This window comes from Nematolebias whitei, chromosome 14, assembly GCF_014905685.2.
Source record: "Nematolebias whitei isolate Nwh7 chromosome 14, NemWhi1, whole genome shotgun sequence".
NCBI classification, from domain to species: Eukaryota; Metazoa; Chordata; class Actinopteri; order Cyprinodontiformes; family Rivulidae; genus Nematolebias; species Nematolebias whitei.
The window spans coordinates 36728783-36745944 of record NC_056511.1 but is presented as its reverse complement, the minus strand read 5'-3'; the positions used below and the strand labels follow the sequence as shown (position 1 = coordinate 36745944).

General features: G+C 41.0%; 1 protein-coding gene across 1 annotated transcript in view; it reads left to right on the top strand.

Annotated features, from left to right (window-relative positions):
- The window catches only part of pls3 (plastin 3 (T isoform)), a 23017-nt gene extending 14777 nt beyond the window's left edge, over positions 1 to 8240 (top strand). The window contains exons 7-16 of the mRNA XM_037687510.1: positions 70 to 235; positions 331 to 473; positions 2811 to 2906; positions 3002 to 3197; positions 4650 to 4728; positions 4814 to 4928; positions 5017 to 5147; positions 6773 to 6896; positions 7032 to 7156; positions 7242 to 8240. Coding sequence (XP_037543438.1) covers positions 70 to 235; positions 331 to 473; positions 2811 to 2906; positions 3002 to 3197; positions 4650 to 4728; positions 4814 to 4928; positions 5017 to 5147; positions 6773 to 6896; positions 7032 to 7156; positions 7242 to 7374 — 1308 coding nt within the window. The 3' untranslated portion in view covers positions 7375 to 8240. The remainder of the gene's footprint in view (positions 1 to 69; positions 236 to 330; positions 474 to 2810; positions 2907 to 3001; positions 3198 to 4649; positions 4729 to 4813; positions 4929 to 5016; positions 5148 to 6772; positions 6897 to 7031; positions 7157 to 7241) is intronic.
- The last annotated feature ends 8922 nt before the right edge of the window (positions 8241 to 17162 follow it).

The following is a 17162-nucleotide window of genomic DNA, read 5'->3' as shown; positions in this document are numbered from 1 at the left end:
TTTATATGTGTATATATATATTTTAATTTCTGTGCAGATGTTCTAACATCTGTTGGTTTTACCTTCTAGGAGAATCTGAACCTGGCGCTTAACTCTGCGTCTGCCATTGGTTGCCATGTTGTGAACATTGGCGCTTTAGACCTGAAAGAAGGGAAGCCCCATCTGGTTCTGGGCCTGCTGTGGCAGATCATCAAGATCGGCCTGTTTGCTGATATCGAGCTTAGCAGAAATGAAGGTGAGGTTGCTGTAGAGTAGCATGTATTTAAGTCCAAACAGAACGGCTGACTAGTCTGTTGTTAAGAAGAACTGATCGTTACCACTCCTCAACAGCGTTGGCGGCCTTGCTGAGAGACGGGGAAACCTTGGAGGACCTGATGAAGCTGTCGCCAGAAGAGCTGCTGCTGCGCTGGGCCAACTTTCACCTGGAAAATGCTGGCTGGCAGAGGATCAATAACTTCAGCTCAGATATTAAGGTGAGTCTCTTCCCTGAAGGAGAACCCAAATCAAGGTTGTTTTTTTTTAAACGCCACAACAAAACCAATCAACCAGTTCTAAAGGATGGAACCCATATGATACAGATGACCAGTAACTGGCCATGTCCTGTTGGTTGTAAACTTCTACGCAATCATGTTTGTCCATCGCATTGTGAAGATGACCAGTGATGCTCAGGGTTTTGTGGTTGGTCTGAGTGTGTGTATGGAGATGACTTTACGAGACCTATCTGGGCATGACATGTCGAACACGTGTGGTCGGTGGCTTCTGTTAAGGTAGTCGCCGCCCTCGCTTTGTGGTCGTCACATCTAGACTCCACAAGTCGTGTTGTCTCGGCATCTTCTGTATTCTTGTACGTGACTGATCCTGCACTAGGCTTTTTTACGTGTCTGTGTTGATGGAAAATTTCTTCGATGCCTTGACTGTTCTTGTAGCATCTACGCTGACCTCCGGTGGATCTTTTTCCTGATGCCAGTCCCCCATACAACAGCTGTTTAGGGAGTCTTGTATCTGGCATGTGGCGAATGTGACCTGTCCAGCGATTCTGGAATCGTTGCAAGATTGTATAGATTGATGGGAGGTCTGCGGTGTCTGGGACTTTTATCTTGCCGTCTGATATTCCTCAGATGATGAAGGCATGTCATGTGGAAGTGGTTCAGTTGTTTCACGAGTCTTTCAAAGACCGTCCACGTCTCACAACCCTACAGCAGAATGGTGATGACTGTCTTGTAGACTTGGATCTTGGTTTCGAGATGAATTCCTCTACGCTCCCAGACTTTGGAGCGGACTCTATCAAAGGCAGCACTGGCTTTTGCTACTCAACTGGGCAGGTCATATCTGAAACAAGAAGGTATAAAAGCAGTAGTTGCATCTAGTTGGTCAGAATGTTTAACACCCTCTTTATAGGCCAGCATGCAGATATCAACAAGCTTCTGGCAGAATTTTTGTTGAGATATTTGGCAACTCTTTTTGACAGAACCAGTTGAGTTCATTTAGATTGACTGATTTCCTGTCTTTTAAACACATCCACTAGTTTTCTACAGGGTTAAGGTCAGGGCTATTGGAACACACAGTTGTCCAAGTTTCACCTGTCTAGCTGCTGATCTGAGGTGAAGTTGGAGAATTAGGAGGTAGTCCTCCTCCTCTGTTATTCCATCCACTTTGTGCACTGTTAGGCCTGTCACGACAACAAATTTTGCTGGACGATTGTCTCAGAAATTATTGTGATAAACGATAATATTGTTTGAAATTTAACAATAATTAGTAATTGTCAGATGTAAGAAGAAATGTTGATTGATTTTTGTGTGTAGTGCCTTTTTTGACCACTGGATGGCAGTATAAGACTGTTTGAACCGAAGGATGGATAGTGAGGGAGAGAGCAGCGTGTCTCTCAAAGAAAAATGGAATGGAGGCCCCTTGACGTGACATGGGCTGTCTCTCCTTCCTTTTTGCGGTTCTCAAAATAGCGGACGCTCGGTGTGGTTTGAGCTCTTTAGCATAGCATTTTTCACACAAAGCTTTACAAAAAAAATCAGCAAACAAGTTCTCAGCTTCTTTTTGCAGAAAAACGACTTTTTACACGAAGGCACGGGTTTCAACCGTGAATTTTGGAGCTTCGACAAGACGGAGGTTTTTTCCTTAGGTCGGCCTGTTAGCTTAACTCGTAGCTTAGCTTCTCAGCTTAGCTGCTTTTAACAATCCAAAAACACGATTTTGGACGTTAAAATGGATTTTCAAGAAAAGAGAAAGGGAGGGGTCAGTGAAGAGCACCGGAGTTGAGCCTTTTGTCATCCAGTGTCTTCAGTAGAAAGAGAGAGACACGAAGAAACGATAAAGCTGATGAATATATGAGGTCGATAATTTTCATTTATCATGCGATTGATTTATTGTTTATCGTGACAGGCCTATGCACTGTACCATTATCACAACATGATGCTCCCACCACTGTGCTTAACAGTTACAGCGTTCATAGGTTTGAAAGGCTCATTTTGACACGTAAATTAGATAAATACACAATAAATTCATACTTTTATACCCGATTCTTTTTACACATCACATAATATTATTATATTGTATAATCATCCCACATGGGAGGAAACTGTTCAAATGGGTCCTTAAGTCTCAAATAAATTAGACATTTATGCCCATGAGTGTATGTAAACTTTTTATTTGTCTGACATTATGACTGCATAAAAACAACGCTCTTTTTTTTTTTATCTGATTTTCTTTCAAAAATAAAAATAAATTTAAGCAATTTTGTCAAATTTACAGCTAAACTTGTTTGCTTGTTTTATTTTAATCTTTTTATATTTTTTTAGGACTCCAGGGCCTATTTCCACCTCCTGAATCAAATCGCTCCAAAAGGCATAGAAGACGGCGAGCCACACATCGACATCGACATGTCGGGCTTCAGCGTAAGCTCCTTCAGCGCTCACAGCTGAGCACCATGACCGCACAGTAACAGCCTGACCCAAGCGTGTGTGTCCTGTGCGCGTGTGTGTGTGTTCAGGAGAGAGATGACATAAAGAGAGCTGAAGCGATGCTGCAACAGGCCGACCGACTCGGCTGTCGGCAGTTTGTCACCCCGGCCGATGTCGTCAGTGGAAACCCCAAACTTAACCTCGCCTTCGTCGCCAATCTGTTCAACAAATATCCTGCACTGAAGAAACCGGAAAATCAAGACATCGACTGGAATTTGTTGGAGGGTGAGTATGAAATAAACTGATCTGCATTGAATATAGAAGACGATTTATAATAATTTAATCTCACCTATGAACATGGATTTCCTCATAGAACCAGATCCTAACTGCAGTTTCTCTTCTGTACTTTCTTATTTTAGATTATATAATTATAATTTGACAACTGGCTGTATTATTAGCACGTAGTGTAGATTGTTATTCTTAACTGTACCTCGTTGCCTTTAGATCATACCAGTATTATCTGTGCACCGCGTACATTTTGTTTTCTACATTTCTTTCTAAACTGTGTCAACTGTGGCCTCTTCAAGCGCTGAAGGACCTTCTAGACACATTAGATACAGAGTTCCCAGTGACTCTGGAAATCAGGGAAAACCTGGAAAATGTCTCACATTTTCCAGACAGGGAAATTTTGAACACTGATCTGATTAAAAGATGATCTGATATTTTGACGTACATGTATTAATGTTGGTATCATTGAGTCCATGTTCTGCTTCTACAGTGTACACAGTACATGTATCCTCACTGATTTGCTGTGGTGGTTTTTAGTTTATGGTGTTCTATAACATAATTAATTAGTAGAAATAATTGTCATATAGTCGTACTGTACACCTTACTTTCATCTCTGAACAAGTCACTGAGCAATGCTAATCTGAGCGTTTTCGTGTGACTGAAATAATTCCTGGGATTTCAGGATTTACTCAGGGACATCCTCAAGGAAATTTATTTTATGACATGCTGGAAACCCTGTAGCTAGTGTGTCGTTGAAAAGGTATAAAGAGGAAAAAAATACCGTTATTGGGAGTGATGCATAGTACGAGAGAAAGCAAAGCTGTTTAGAGACTCGGACTCGCTCCAGTTGAGTGAAGGATGTATTGACTTTGAAAACTAACAAAGTTCTGATTACAGGTGGGTAAGTAAACAGTGTTTGTTTTCCTGTCTGAATTCACACGCTGCACCTGAAGTTAAAAGCATTCCATTCTCTTTAAGATCTACATGAAAACACACAATCTCAGTTTCATAAATAACATTGTTTACAGCCATATCAGAAGAAATTCAACAAGATCACAGATTTATTACTCTTTAACATTCCTTTACAGCTAACAAAGTATTCGGAGTAAATCCTTGCCATTTCAGATGGCTCGTCTTTCCTGTTCCACTCGTCGGCGAGCGACGCTGAGTTGCAAAGTTTTTCCGCCTTCGTGCTTTCTCAGTTTCAGGATATAATGAAAACCTGTTTACTGCTTTCTGTGCCTTGTTTGTTTGTACACCCTTTAACCCAACAGAACACAACCATTAACCATCTCTCACAAGAGTTCTCTAAAGTGGAACTTTGCTTTTGGTTTGTTTATCCTACCAGGATGTAGGAAGTGTCACATCAGTGTGGGAACTATGTATTACAGAAAAGTAACTGGTATTCATACTGAATGAGTCTAAAACTCTTTACTTTTTGCTGATCAGGTGAGACGAGAGAAGAGAGGACCTTTAGAAACTGGATGAACTCCCTGGGAGTGAACCCTAATGTGAATCATCTCTACGTGTATGTATCACCAGGAAAAAACAACAAATTGAATACAGTTTCTGTATTACTTAATGGAAATGTTCATTGTTTATTGTTCTTATAGAGACCTACAAGATGCCATTGTCATCCTTCAGCTCTACGAGAAGATCAAAGTCCCGGTGGACTGGAGCAAGGTGAACAAGCCTCCTTATCCAAAACTGGGGACCATCATGAAGAAGGTAGAGCAGATTTCCTTTCATTGTTCTTTGCTAACAACAACAATTGGTTTATTTATGCTGACATTTGCATAACTCCCCCCCCCCCCAGTTGGAGAATTGTAACCATGCAGTGGAACTGGGCAAATCAGCAAAGTTCTCTCTCGTTGGCATTGGCGGGCAGGACCTGAACGATGGCAACCCAACCCTGACTCTGGCTGTGGTGTGGCAGCTCATGAGAAGGTGAAAACATTCAAGACACTGGGAAATATGGGCACAGAGGGTGCTGAAGCACCCCCTGATTAGAGTTGCATTCGGGCCCAAAAAATCCGACCCGGCCCAGCCTGTAGCCATCATTTACGAACCCCACCCGACCCGACGAATTAACAGTAATTACAGGTCCGAATCCGAAAAAAACCCCGACATTTTTAATTACGCTTTGACTGTTTATTAATTATTAATGGTTGGTGGACACGTAGACCTCGGTAAAGTTAGATTTACATTGAACGTTGGACATTGGAGCTCCGTGGCTTCAGCGGTGTGTTCCTCTCGTTCGATTTGATGCAGGCAGTCTGAAATTCGAACGAGAGGAACACACTGCTGAAGCCACGGAGCTCGAATGTCCAACATAAAACTAACGTTACCGCGGTGACGCACGGCTGAATAAAAGAGGCAGAAGATCAAAGCTGAGGAGATGTTTGTCCTTTCATGGGCGTCAAAGAGCATTAAAACCCTGTTTCTGCCTGCATTCTGATTTATTCAGACATGGACCCTGCTCTGACACGTCTGCTTTGTGATCTCACCTGTTTGGGTCATCGGCTGCACGCGTCTGTTGAGTGCAGCGGCTGAATGAACGTCCATTTGGGCGATGGATCGCTGCCTGGCAGCACAGTCCCATCTGAAGCTTAAATGAACTTTTATTTTACCTCAAGGTCTGTCAGCTCGCGGTGAAATGGCCGCGTGCGGCTGGTGAAGGTATGGCAAGCCATGTTGCCATATAATTGCATGTTATGGCAAGTCATGTTGCCATATAATTGTGTCGCGACTGATCTGCTGACACAATCAAAAGCCCGACACTGACCCAGCCCGCCCATCCAGCACATTATCATGGCCCAGCCCGCCCCGAATTTGGGTCGAGCCGGGCTTCAGGCCCGGGTTAGAAATGACAGCTCTACCCCTGATTAATGTCTGAGGACACCTTGCACTGTGTCTTGGGTGTCAAGGACACGGTGTGAGATCTTTTTTTAATACCTTCTTCGTTCCTCATGTTTTTCTTTTCTTCTCTAAACGATAAGGGCAGCACTTCACAGCGAAGCTGCAGCCTCCTGAAAAGAATAAGGACCATCTTTCCTTTTATCAGCACATAGTTCAAAACTCTGCTTCTCTGATGGTATGGGGGTGCATTTGTAGCTTTGGCATGGGCAGCTTACACATCTGGAAAAATTCTATTGATGCCAAAACGTACCTACAGGTTTTAGAACAACGTACTGCCGTCTTGCTGTTTTTATCAGAGAAGGTCTTGCTTATTTCAGCAAGACGATGCTCAACTGCAAACTGAATTAATGACAACAGTCTGTGTGCTGAACTGGTCTGCCTGCAGGCCTCAAAATTACTTTAAATACAGGTAGAATTTCTTTGTTTGAACAGTGAATATCACTTTGTTCAATTGTGAATAAAATAAGTTTGGCGTTTATAAATCATCACATTCTGTTTTTTACATGACGTCCCAGCTTTTTTCAAGTTGAGGTTGTTTAAAATGAAGCCTGAGCTCAAGGGAGTTAGAACCGTTTTTTTACTGACAAACATATTTATATTTTTCAAACTCATTCCGACTTGTCGTTGATCGTTGCGCATTGTTGCTCTTTCAGATACACGCTGAATGTTCTGGAGGATCTGGGCGATGGAGAGAAAGTAAACGACGACATCATCGTGAACTGGGTGAACAGAACCTTGTCAGGGGCTGGAAAATCGACCAAGATTTCAAGCTTTAAGGTAAGCAGGCGTCCCCACCGCAGAAATATTGTAACAAAATAATTGAACGGTTCTTTGTTGAGCGATGTTCGACTATAAACCTTTTGGGGGACGATGCGTAAAGATCCTGATCCTCTTTGCGTTTGTGTCGATCAGGATAAGGAGATCAGCAGCAGCCTGGCGGTACTGGAACTGATAGACGCCATCCAGCCCGGCAGCGTCAACTTTGAGCTGGTAAAAACAGGCAGCCTCTCTGAAGACGACAAACATGAAAATGCCAAGTAAGAACCTGGTGCCGAAAGAGAAGACTTAAACGTTGGTAGCTGAAAAACCAGTTTCTCACAGTTAAACCTGTACCCCGTCTAGATACGCCATCTCCATGGCGAGGAAGATCGGTGCCCGAGTCTACGCTCTCCCAGATGATCTAGTGGAGGTCAAACCCAAAATGGTGATGACGGTGTTCGCCTGCTTGATGGGTCGGGGGATGAAGCGCGTCTAAACGGGTCAGCTGATTTCATCATGACGCTTAACCCCAGCCGAAAGAGCTCCCCCAAACGACAGAAATGAAGTTTAAAAGTCTTAAACGAGTCCTGTATCTTCATGTAGCTCCGCCTCTTTTCGACTAAAAGCTTTTTTTCCCCCGAAGAATCGTGTTTTCTCTTTTTGAAGGTGAGACTGCATTACTATCATCTCTAGAGATGGCTCTCGTCAACCCGTCACTCATTATGCACTACTCCTCATGCACAAGAATGCTGTATATGTCTATTTCAGACTGAGTGCAGAATTCTGGCTGCAAGGTTGTTTACATATTTTCACCCAGATGGATAAATTATTACCTTGATGAAGCAGCAGACATTCCTGAATCTTTTACTTAATCATGAATATGTGCATCAGAAGGCCAAATGAAAGTAATTCACAGAGTCTGGGTGTTTAGGAGAACACGTATTAAAAAAAAATGCAAGCACGTCTTATTAGGTGGCGCCATGAACGTCTACATATCTGTATCCTGAAGCCATAAGAAGGTCAGTTTATGATTGTGCTGTTTGTATTCTTGTACTCGTGTTTCTTTGGATTATTATGCAATGTTCTGTAAATGCTGGGTTTCCGGACTATGTTACATTGGGATAATATTTTTATTTTGTTTGTTTCTGTACGTTGGACGAGGAGCAGGCTGACTCATGCTGTGCCTTGTGGTCTCAAAGACGACTTACTCTTTGAGATTTTTCCTAGTTTTCCCTCCTCTCATATTACCAAAAACAAACGGTAACTAATCGTTGACTTTGGCCGAACTGCGTTTGGTCTCATGTTCATGTCTACTCTTACAAGTAAGTGCTTTACGTGTAACAATAAACATGGAATTGGAAAGGCTCACTTTTGTTGTTTTTATTGTATTTATTAAAAAAAAAAAATATATATATAATATAAAAATATATATATAATGTTTTAATTTTTATATATATATATATATATAATTTATTTTTATTTTTTTTTATTTTTTTTTTAGTTCTGCATCAGACATCTGTACCGTCTTTGAAAAACGAGTATTACTTGAAGAGTTCAGTTGTTTTTTGTCAAATAAATAAAGTAAATTAAAGTCTTTTGATTTAGAGGAACCACATCTGTTCTGATCTACAGCGTTGAACTGAATTCACCGATCACAGATCAGGGTTTGTTCAGGACAATTTAATGTGAATAAAATTAATTGAAAAATTTACAACCTCACATTGTCCCGTCAAGGACAGTGTGAGATGTTTTTTTTTTTTTTTTTTAAACCTACTCTTTTCTCACGTTTTCCCTTTTCCTTGTATAACGACGAGCAGCGCATCCCACGAGGCTGCGGCCTCAGACGTCCCCATCTACCCATGTTTTCTTTTTGGACGGCTGTCTGAAATGTAATTTCGTTGTGCTTCTGTGCCATGACAATTAAGCTGATTCTAATTCTAAAACAAGGATTGTGCAAACACGAGCACCTAATTTTTTTTCATTCATTCAACCTTTATTTAGACAGGTTAATCCCATTGAGCCTCGAGGACTCATTTACAAGAGAGACCTGATTTTAACAAAGAATGATGACCACAGTGAATAACGATGACAATAGACAATCATAAAATATGCATAGACATGCAAATTTGATCTTTTTTTTTTTTACAAATCAAAACAAAATAGCAAGCAAAAGGACAATCAAGAGGAATAGTAGCAAAAAAACAGCTAGCTTATAAGGCAATTTACAAAACTAAAAAACAAAATTTAGTATGATTGTTCAGAAGACTCGTCTGAACAATCTACCAGTACCCAACTGGTCATCTGAAAATCCAAGATGGGTCATTTTACTATTATTAATAATTTACTACTGTGTTCCTTGCATAGTACTGGGCTACTGACAGAAGAAAACAAATTGACACAAATCTTGAATATAATTACTGTGCAGAAATATGCTCATTTTGGCAGCCATCTTGGATTTTCAAATGGCCAGTCTGCCAAATTGGACAATGCATCAAAGTAAATCTTTATACCAAATTTGGTAATTGTATCACAATTATTATTATCCACTCTTAAGTGCATTGTGTTGATTATAAAACTTCTGTAGACAAATTAAAAGCGATGCAGTTTTTGAATAAATGCATGTGAGCCATGCAGTATGTGTAAACTACGAGTATGGCCTTAATTTACAAAAAATAAATATTTTAATAGTTGTGTTCCGATACAATACTGGTATTGATATCTGCATACTGATACTAGTATTGTATTGGGCCTAATAAGATACCAGTCAGAAGTATTCATACTCCTAAAAATACCCCAATACTTTGGACCAATACCACTTCTATGCTTGATGATGTCATTTCCTCCTCCACTTTGCAAGTAACGGGACAAAAACTAAAATAAATGTCCATATTTGGAGATGTTTTCATTTGAACTCGAATAATGTTAAGACAGACTGTTTATAAAAGAAAAGTTTCTAAAGTCATTGTGTCTTGTTTAAGTACCAACTCATTAACTACTCAGGATTGGCAAACTTACCAAGCTGAAGTACTTGTATTTATACTCCATCTGGGGAAAAAAAATTGCATTGGGACGCCCCTAAACTTTAAAGAGTGAAAACAAACTACTTATTCTACAATTTTATTATAATATATATTATTTTACAGGTGCAGTAGGTAGAGCTGTTGCCTCTCAATGAGAAGGTTGCCGGATCAAATCCCTGCCTGGGGCCTTTCTGAGTAGAGTTTGCATGTTCTCTCTGTGTATGCGTGGGTTTTCTCTGGGAATTCAGGTTTCCTCCCACAGACCAAAAACATGCATGTTAGGCTGATTTTTTCTTTCTTTCAGATTCTCCCTTCTTCAGGGGTCACCACAGCGAACTAAATCGCACAAAGACTTGGCAATTATTTTTACACTGGATGCCCTTCCTGACGCAACCACAGACCACTGAGCTACCACAACCCTCTGTGTGGAGCAGAGAGCTGCTGTCTAGGGTGCTTGTGGGAGCAGATGGTGGGGGTTAAGGGCCTTGCTCAAGGGCCCTGAATGGGGCAAATGAGGGTGGAGACAGGTGTGGGTGCTTCACCTATCCCACCCACACTTTGATGTTGTTGGTACTGGGAGTTGAACCAGCGATCTTCTGATCACAAGCCCACCTTCTCTGATTGTTGGGCTGATTGGTAACTCTAAATTGTCCCTAGATGTGAGTGAGAGAGTGAATGGTTGTTTGTCTCGTTTGTCTCTATGTGTCCCTGTGATGGACTGGAGACCTGTCCAGGGTGTCCCCCGCCTCTCACACAGTGACTGCTGGATATGGGTGGAAAAGGAAGAAGCAAAAAAAGTTGATGGATGGATATTATTTTACAATAAAAACAAAAAAATCCTGGTGAAACATTTACTGACCTTCCAATTTATTTGACAGTGCACAGCCTTCATCACAGTTAAAGACAAATCTACTCTCTGAACACCCACACGGTGTAGTGATCGGTTTCATAAAACAAAATCTCTTTTACAAAGAGCTGTTTGTATGTAATCTACTCGTGCATTTCTACATGAGATGTAAAAGAAGTTAATGAATGAGGAACAAGCTGCAGGAATAACTTCATCTTTTTTTAACAGCTTCTCCTTTCTCTTATTGTTTTCTGCCGCCTCTGTTCTTCCCTCTCTTCCATCGTAAACCTCATCATCTGTCCTCTGAACTGAATGCAGTGAATGCACTGTGTTTAATCTGGTGTCTCTCCTTGTTAGCAGGCTTGTTGTTCTTCACAGTTCCTTGACCATTTTAACACAACAGGAGACAGCAGCAGCAGATTGTGGTTTCCTGTTCACTGACCTGAGTCTTACCTGTGAGGTCCTCTGGGCTTCAGTCCCAGAAAAAAATACATCCACGTTTTCAAAGAGCTGATTAAAGTTGAATGTGTGTCAGTCAGGTGAGAAAGAAGGAGTCTTAAGGGTCCTTTAGTCGTTTTATTTTTTTGTCCTTTGTCACAAAGCAAACTTGGAAATACCCTCAGTCTGTCCTGTGAGCAGAATAACTTGGAAAAATAAGTGAGATAACAATTTTGGTGTGGCTGCTTCTACATTTGCATCATATTTGGGGGGCAGCTGTGGTTAGAGCAGTCATCCTCCAATGCAAGAGTTTAGGGTTCGATTCCACCAGCAGTCACATGCCGAAGTGTCCCTGGGCAAGATACTGAACCCCTCATTGCCTCAGATGTGTGTCCCATCGGTGTATGAATGTGATAAAGCTCTGATTATTCTTGTATAGATCTAGTAGAGTGCTGCATGAATGGGTCAATGAGGGCACAGATTGTAGTGTAAAGTGCTTTGAGTACCAATAAGATAGAAAGGTGCTCCATTATCCATCTAGGTATAACAAAGGTTTTGGGTTGCCACATCAAAATCCAAGATGGCCATCATGGTCATATGTGTATGTGCGTGTGTAAACCAGCCACCCCAGTCATTTGAGGAAACTATCCCTTTTATTTATTGCATGCATGTCAAAGACTTTCTGATGTCTACCTGGATGCTGATCTCCAGAAATCCATAAAATTCACCAACAATTATTTGAACTTTCACACGACACAAACTTCACTGACAACTTAAATATTATGTTGAATATAGATACAGTATATATAACTGAAAAATACTCAGCACAATCCAGAAAACACTGCACTGTCCTCACAGGTGATTCTGGTTGTATTCAATAGTCACTGCACACAACTGTAAAAACTTTCAAACGTGTGACCAAAGTCCTGCGACTGGTATCCAAGATTCAGGGACAAATCTAGAATCAGACATGTGGTTCTTTGTTTACACCTCGTGTTTGTGTGAATTGATCAGGAGCAGGCGATGATTTTTTATGAAAACAAGACTGTTGGAGGTAAAAATTTATTTTAAGCTGAGTTTCGGAAAACCCATGAGACTTTTTCTGTACGTCTCATGACAAAATGTGGGAAAAAAAAACAATTTTCAGACAATCCATAAGGATTGACGTGCATGGTATTCGTTTGTATTTGCTTTAAAGTATCCTCAAATGGTGGACAAAGATTAATCAGTGGTGGCCCAGGCCACCATCAGTTATTGTGGCTGGTCTTGGATAAAATTACTCCCTTCACTCACCAGGATCAGTCCCTCTGTGCAGCCTCAGACAAGAACACCTGTTCTTCTCCACACTGTAACTCCTACTTGAATATGTTGCACCAAAAACATTTAGGTTAACTTGCATTCCCTGGCCAGAAAAACACTCATCTTGAAAACTACAAGCATTCACAGTTCAAATTCCTCAGCGACAGGGGACACGGCGTACTGCTGTTTTCTCAGACAGGGAGGGGATCTTGGGGCGTAAGAGAATTTCTTTAACTTGCTGTACATCCCTGTACAACCACTGGCACATCCTACTGGACATCTGAGATGAAGCTGGACCTGGATCTGACGTCATTCAGAGCTCCAAGTTCTGTTCAGAGGGAGCCTTTTTTTTTTTTAATCTGTGTTAGAGTATTTTGAAGGTATTTTCTGCTACATTTGCACCTTCACAAACTGAGTTTCTGGTGAGAAATTTTAATTTTTTTAAAATTCTTTCTTAATCAGAGATTTAGTTGCCTTTTTTTGTGTGCTTCCAACTTTATCTACAAAGTATGTTCCCGGGAAACTCAAACAACGCTGTAGTCATTTTTACAATTTGGTTTCTCAACATCTTGTTGGTGTCTACCTTTAAATGTGTAATGAAATGTTTGACAACTGAATTACATGTATGAAAAGTAAGTTATGATGGGGGAACCTTCAGCCAGGCTGATAATGTTCTTAAACAAATATCTGCAGTTTTGCAGATAGAAACTTAAGCTCCATTTTCCATCCGTTCAACTACAACAGATAAAATAATAATTTGTCATAACCCATCCACTGAACCCCACTTTAAATGATCTGAAATATCCCTTTAATCACCTGCTGCCTCACACTACTCGTCCTGTCAAGACCTGCAGAGAGAAGCTGCTGCCTGGACATTTTATCCTCCTAATTGAAAGAATGCACCGCCTCCTTGCCTCACCTGCCTCCTACCTCCACTCGTCTGGGGATGAGGTGGGCCATGTGCTCACTCTTCTGAGGGGAGCGTGCACCTCCAGGAGCACAGGAAATGTTGCACCTTAACACTCCTAGGTGTGTTTTAAAGGTCTGTTTTAGTTCAAGGACAGAGCTGAGGATGGACGGAGCAGAAACCTTCGGTGTGAAATCACTTTAAGGATTTTCTGCAGAAACATTAAAGGTAAGAATAAAGATGTTTAACTTTATTTACATTTGTTTTTTCTTACCTGTCATCCACATCCTTTTCGTCTTGGAAGTAAAGCTATAGTTCTAGAGACAAAACATTTGTTCTTTAAGGTAATATTTATTTCCAAACAAAGGTTTAATTAGCAGAAGTGAACAATTATGTCTTGAACGCTGAGTCAGGTTGAAGGATGACTTTTTGTTCCTTTGCACCAGCAGCTCCTGTGATGTAGGGACCCACTAGGTGCGTGCTGGTTTCCTAAGTGATGCAGCTCCTGAGGGAGAGCTGCTGATTGGCTCGCTGAGCTGGAGCACCGCAGGCTGTCCGTGTTGTCATTAATGATCCACCAATTAGTCACACAGGGGTAACAGTTGTCTAAACACCTCATCATCTGTCTGTGCTGCAGAGCGGAAGAGTGTTACAACCCCTCGTGCTTTAAAATTCACTTTTTTATTCAGAAAAGCGAAGTCACTTTCACAGCCGGTGGCTCAGACTGATATAGATAACCTTCATCGAAGTTTGATGTCAAATGGCTTCGTTAACCTTTTGTGCAGATGATTCTGCTCACCCGTTTAATGAGACACGAGTGAATCGGCCAGAATAACGTAAAAGCTAAAAGTTCAGTTCACCCCTAAACTACAATGAATAAAAAGCTGCAATAGAATATATTTAGCTAAAGTTTATAGTCTTAGTTTATTTTTGGTTTATTCACATAGTCCCAATTCACAACAAATTTCATCTCAGGGCATAAAAATATTCACCACTAATATAAAATGCAGACTGGTAAAGGTTATCAATTTAAGGAAACTAGCAGAAGGAGTCGCAACCTCCCATCCTGAGCAGCATGGAGGCGACAGTGGGAAGAAAAACCTCTGTTTTAACAGGACAAAACCACCAGCAGGTGTAGTTTATAAGGTCTAGGTGTCGTTTCTATGGTGCAAATGTTGTTTCAAGGATTCAAGGATTTTTTTATTGTCATACCAGCTCACATTTGCATGTTTATGGTATGAAATTCGAAATATGGTTGGTTCTGACCATATGGTTGGTTTAACTTGGTTCTATGGTCTAGATGTGATTTCTATGGTCCAGGTTTGGTTTCTTTGATTCAGGTGTGGCTTGTATGGTGTAGTTTTAATGGTCCAGGTGTAGTGTACAGTATATGGTCCGTTTGTTATTTATATGGTCCAAGTGTGGTTGATTTTGTCCAGGTGAGCTTTCTATGGTCCATGTGTTGTTGTTTTTTTTTAGTTTTTATCTAGGTGTAGTTGGCGCTGGTTTATATGGTCTAGATGTAGTGTCTGTGGTCCAAGTGTACTGTAGTTTCTATGGTCCAAATGTTGTTTCTATTGTCCAGGTGTAGTTTTTATGGTTCAAGTGTAGTTTCTATGGTCCAGGTATGCTTATATGGTCAAGGTGTAGTTGCTAATTGCTATGGTACAGATGTTGTTTTAATGGACCAGGTGTACTTTCTATGGTTCAGATATGAATTCTATATTTCAAGTGAATTTTCTATGGTTCAGGTGTGGTTTATAGGGTCCAGGTGTGGTTTCTATGGTCCAGGTGTAGTTTCTATGGTCCAAATGTAGTTTCTATAGTTCAGGTGTTGTTTCTATGGTCCTTGTGTGATTTCTATGGTCTAGGTGTTGTCTATTTGGTCCAAGTGTAGTTTAAATGGTCCATGTGTAGTTTCTATGATCCAATTGGTATTTCTATGGTTCAGGTGTAATTCCAACCATCCAGGTGTGTTTTTCATTGCCCAGATGTGGTTTTTATTATCCTGGTGTAATCTTTATGGTACAAGTGTAGTTTCTATGGTCAATGTGTGGTTATTATGGTCCAGATGTACAAAGTAGTTTCTATGATTCAGATGTAGTTTCTATGGTCCAGGTGTGGTTTCTATTGTCCAGGTGTAGTTTTTATTAGGGGTGCACCGATAAATCAGCCGGCCGATTTATCGGCCTCGATTTCCTTAATTTTGGGAAATCAGAAATCGGCCAATACTTGGAGGAGAAGCTAATTTTACAGATTTTTTTTTAGTTTTAACAATTGTCTGAACTTCATTTATATTTCAGAGCACTACTTCATGGCCAGTTAAAACAAAATTGTATTGTTTCTGGGATATTGTTCAAGGGCATGTTTTTCAACAAAATAATATTGGAAAATTGATGGTGCATTGTAACTTTATAACACCTGACAGTGTCACTTATAAAACAAAATCGGAATCGGCAGGTCAGACTTTTTAGAAATCGGTGATTGTTGATCAGCCAGAAAACTGCATTCGGTGCACCCTTAGTTTTTATGGTCCAGGTATAGTTGCTATGGTCCATGTGTGGTTTATATGGGAAGAAAATAAAAATAAAAATTCATGTTTATGATAGGCAGCATGGTGGCACAACTGGTTCAGCTGCTGCCTCTCAACGAGAAGGTTGCTGGTTCAAATCCCGGTCCGGGGACCTTTCTGGGTGGAGTTTGCATGTTCTCTCCGTGCATGCGTAGGTTTTCTCTGGGTACTCTTGTTCCCTCCCACAGACCAAAAACATGCATGTTAGGCTGATTTGTGACTCTAAATTGTCCCTAGGTGTGAGTGAGAGTGTGAATGGTTGTTTATCTCGTTTGTCTCTATGTGGCCCTGTGATGGACTTGCGACCCGTCCAGGATGTACACCGCCCCTCGCACAGTGATTGCTGGACATGGGCACCGGCGACCCCCGTGACCCAAAATGGAAGAAGCGGGTAAAAGATAATGGATGGATGGATGTTTATGATATAAATAATTAAAAATACAAACATGAAGCATAAAAACAGCAGCAGAGTGAGGAAATGTGGTCAGTTTTATTTCTAGAAGTCTAAGCCTATAGCAGTAGATCTAAGGGATATCTTAGGAAACCTAAGTTGACTCTAACTATAGGATTTTTCAAAAAGGAAAGACTTAACTCTAGTCTTAAAAGTATACAGAGTGTCAGCCTCACAGACAGAAACTGGAAGTTGGAGCCTGATTACTGAAAGATGTTCCTCCAGTTATACTTTTAGAAACACTAGGAACCATGTAAACTCGTAATCTGGGAGAAAAGTACTCTGCTTGGAAAATATGGAACGATTAGATCTGTAATAGGGTTAATTGGAGTTTTGTTCATGAGTGAGGGAAAACTGGAATGTGAGATTGACAGACGGATTGGTGCAGCGTCTGCAGTATTGCGGAGACCGTGCTGGTCTGTTGTAGTGAAGAGGGAGTTGAGCTGTAAGGCGAAGCTCTCTATTTACTGGTCCATCCATTTTTCTACCCTCATGGCCACGAACTCTGGGTGGTGACCGAAAGAATGAGATAGCAGATACAGGCAGTTGAAATGAGTTTCCTCCACAGGGTAGCTGGATTCTCCCTTAGAGACAGGGTGAGAAGTTCAGTTATCTTGGACTCGGAGTAGAACCTCTGCTCCTCCACATCAAGAGGAGCCAGTTAAGGTGGTTCGAGCATCTGATAAGGATGCTCCCTGGGCGCCTCCCTAGGGAGGTGCTTTGGTGCTTTGGGCATGTCTGATTGGGAGG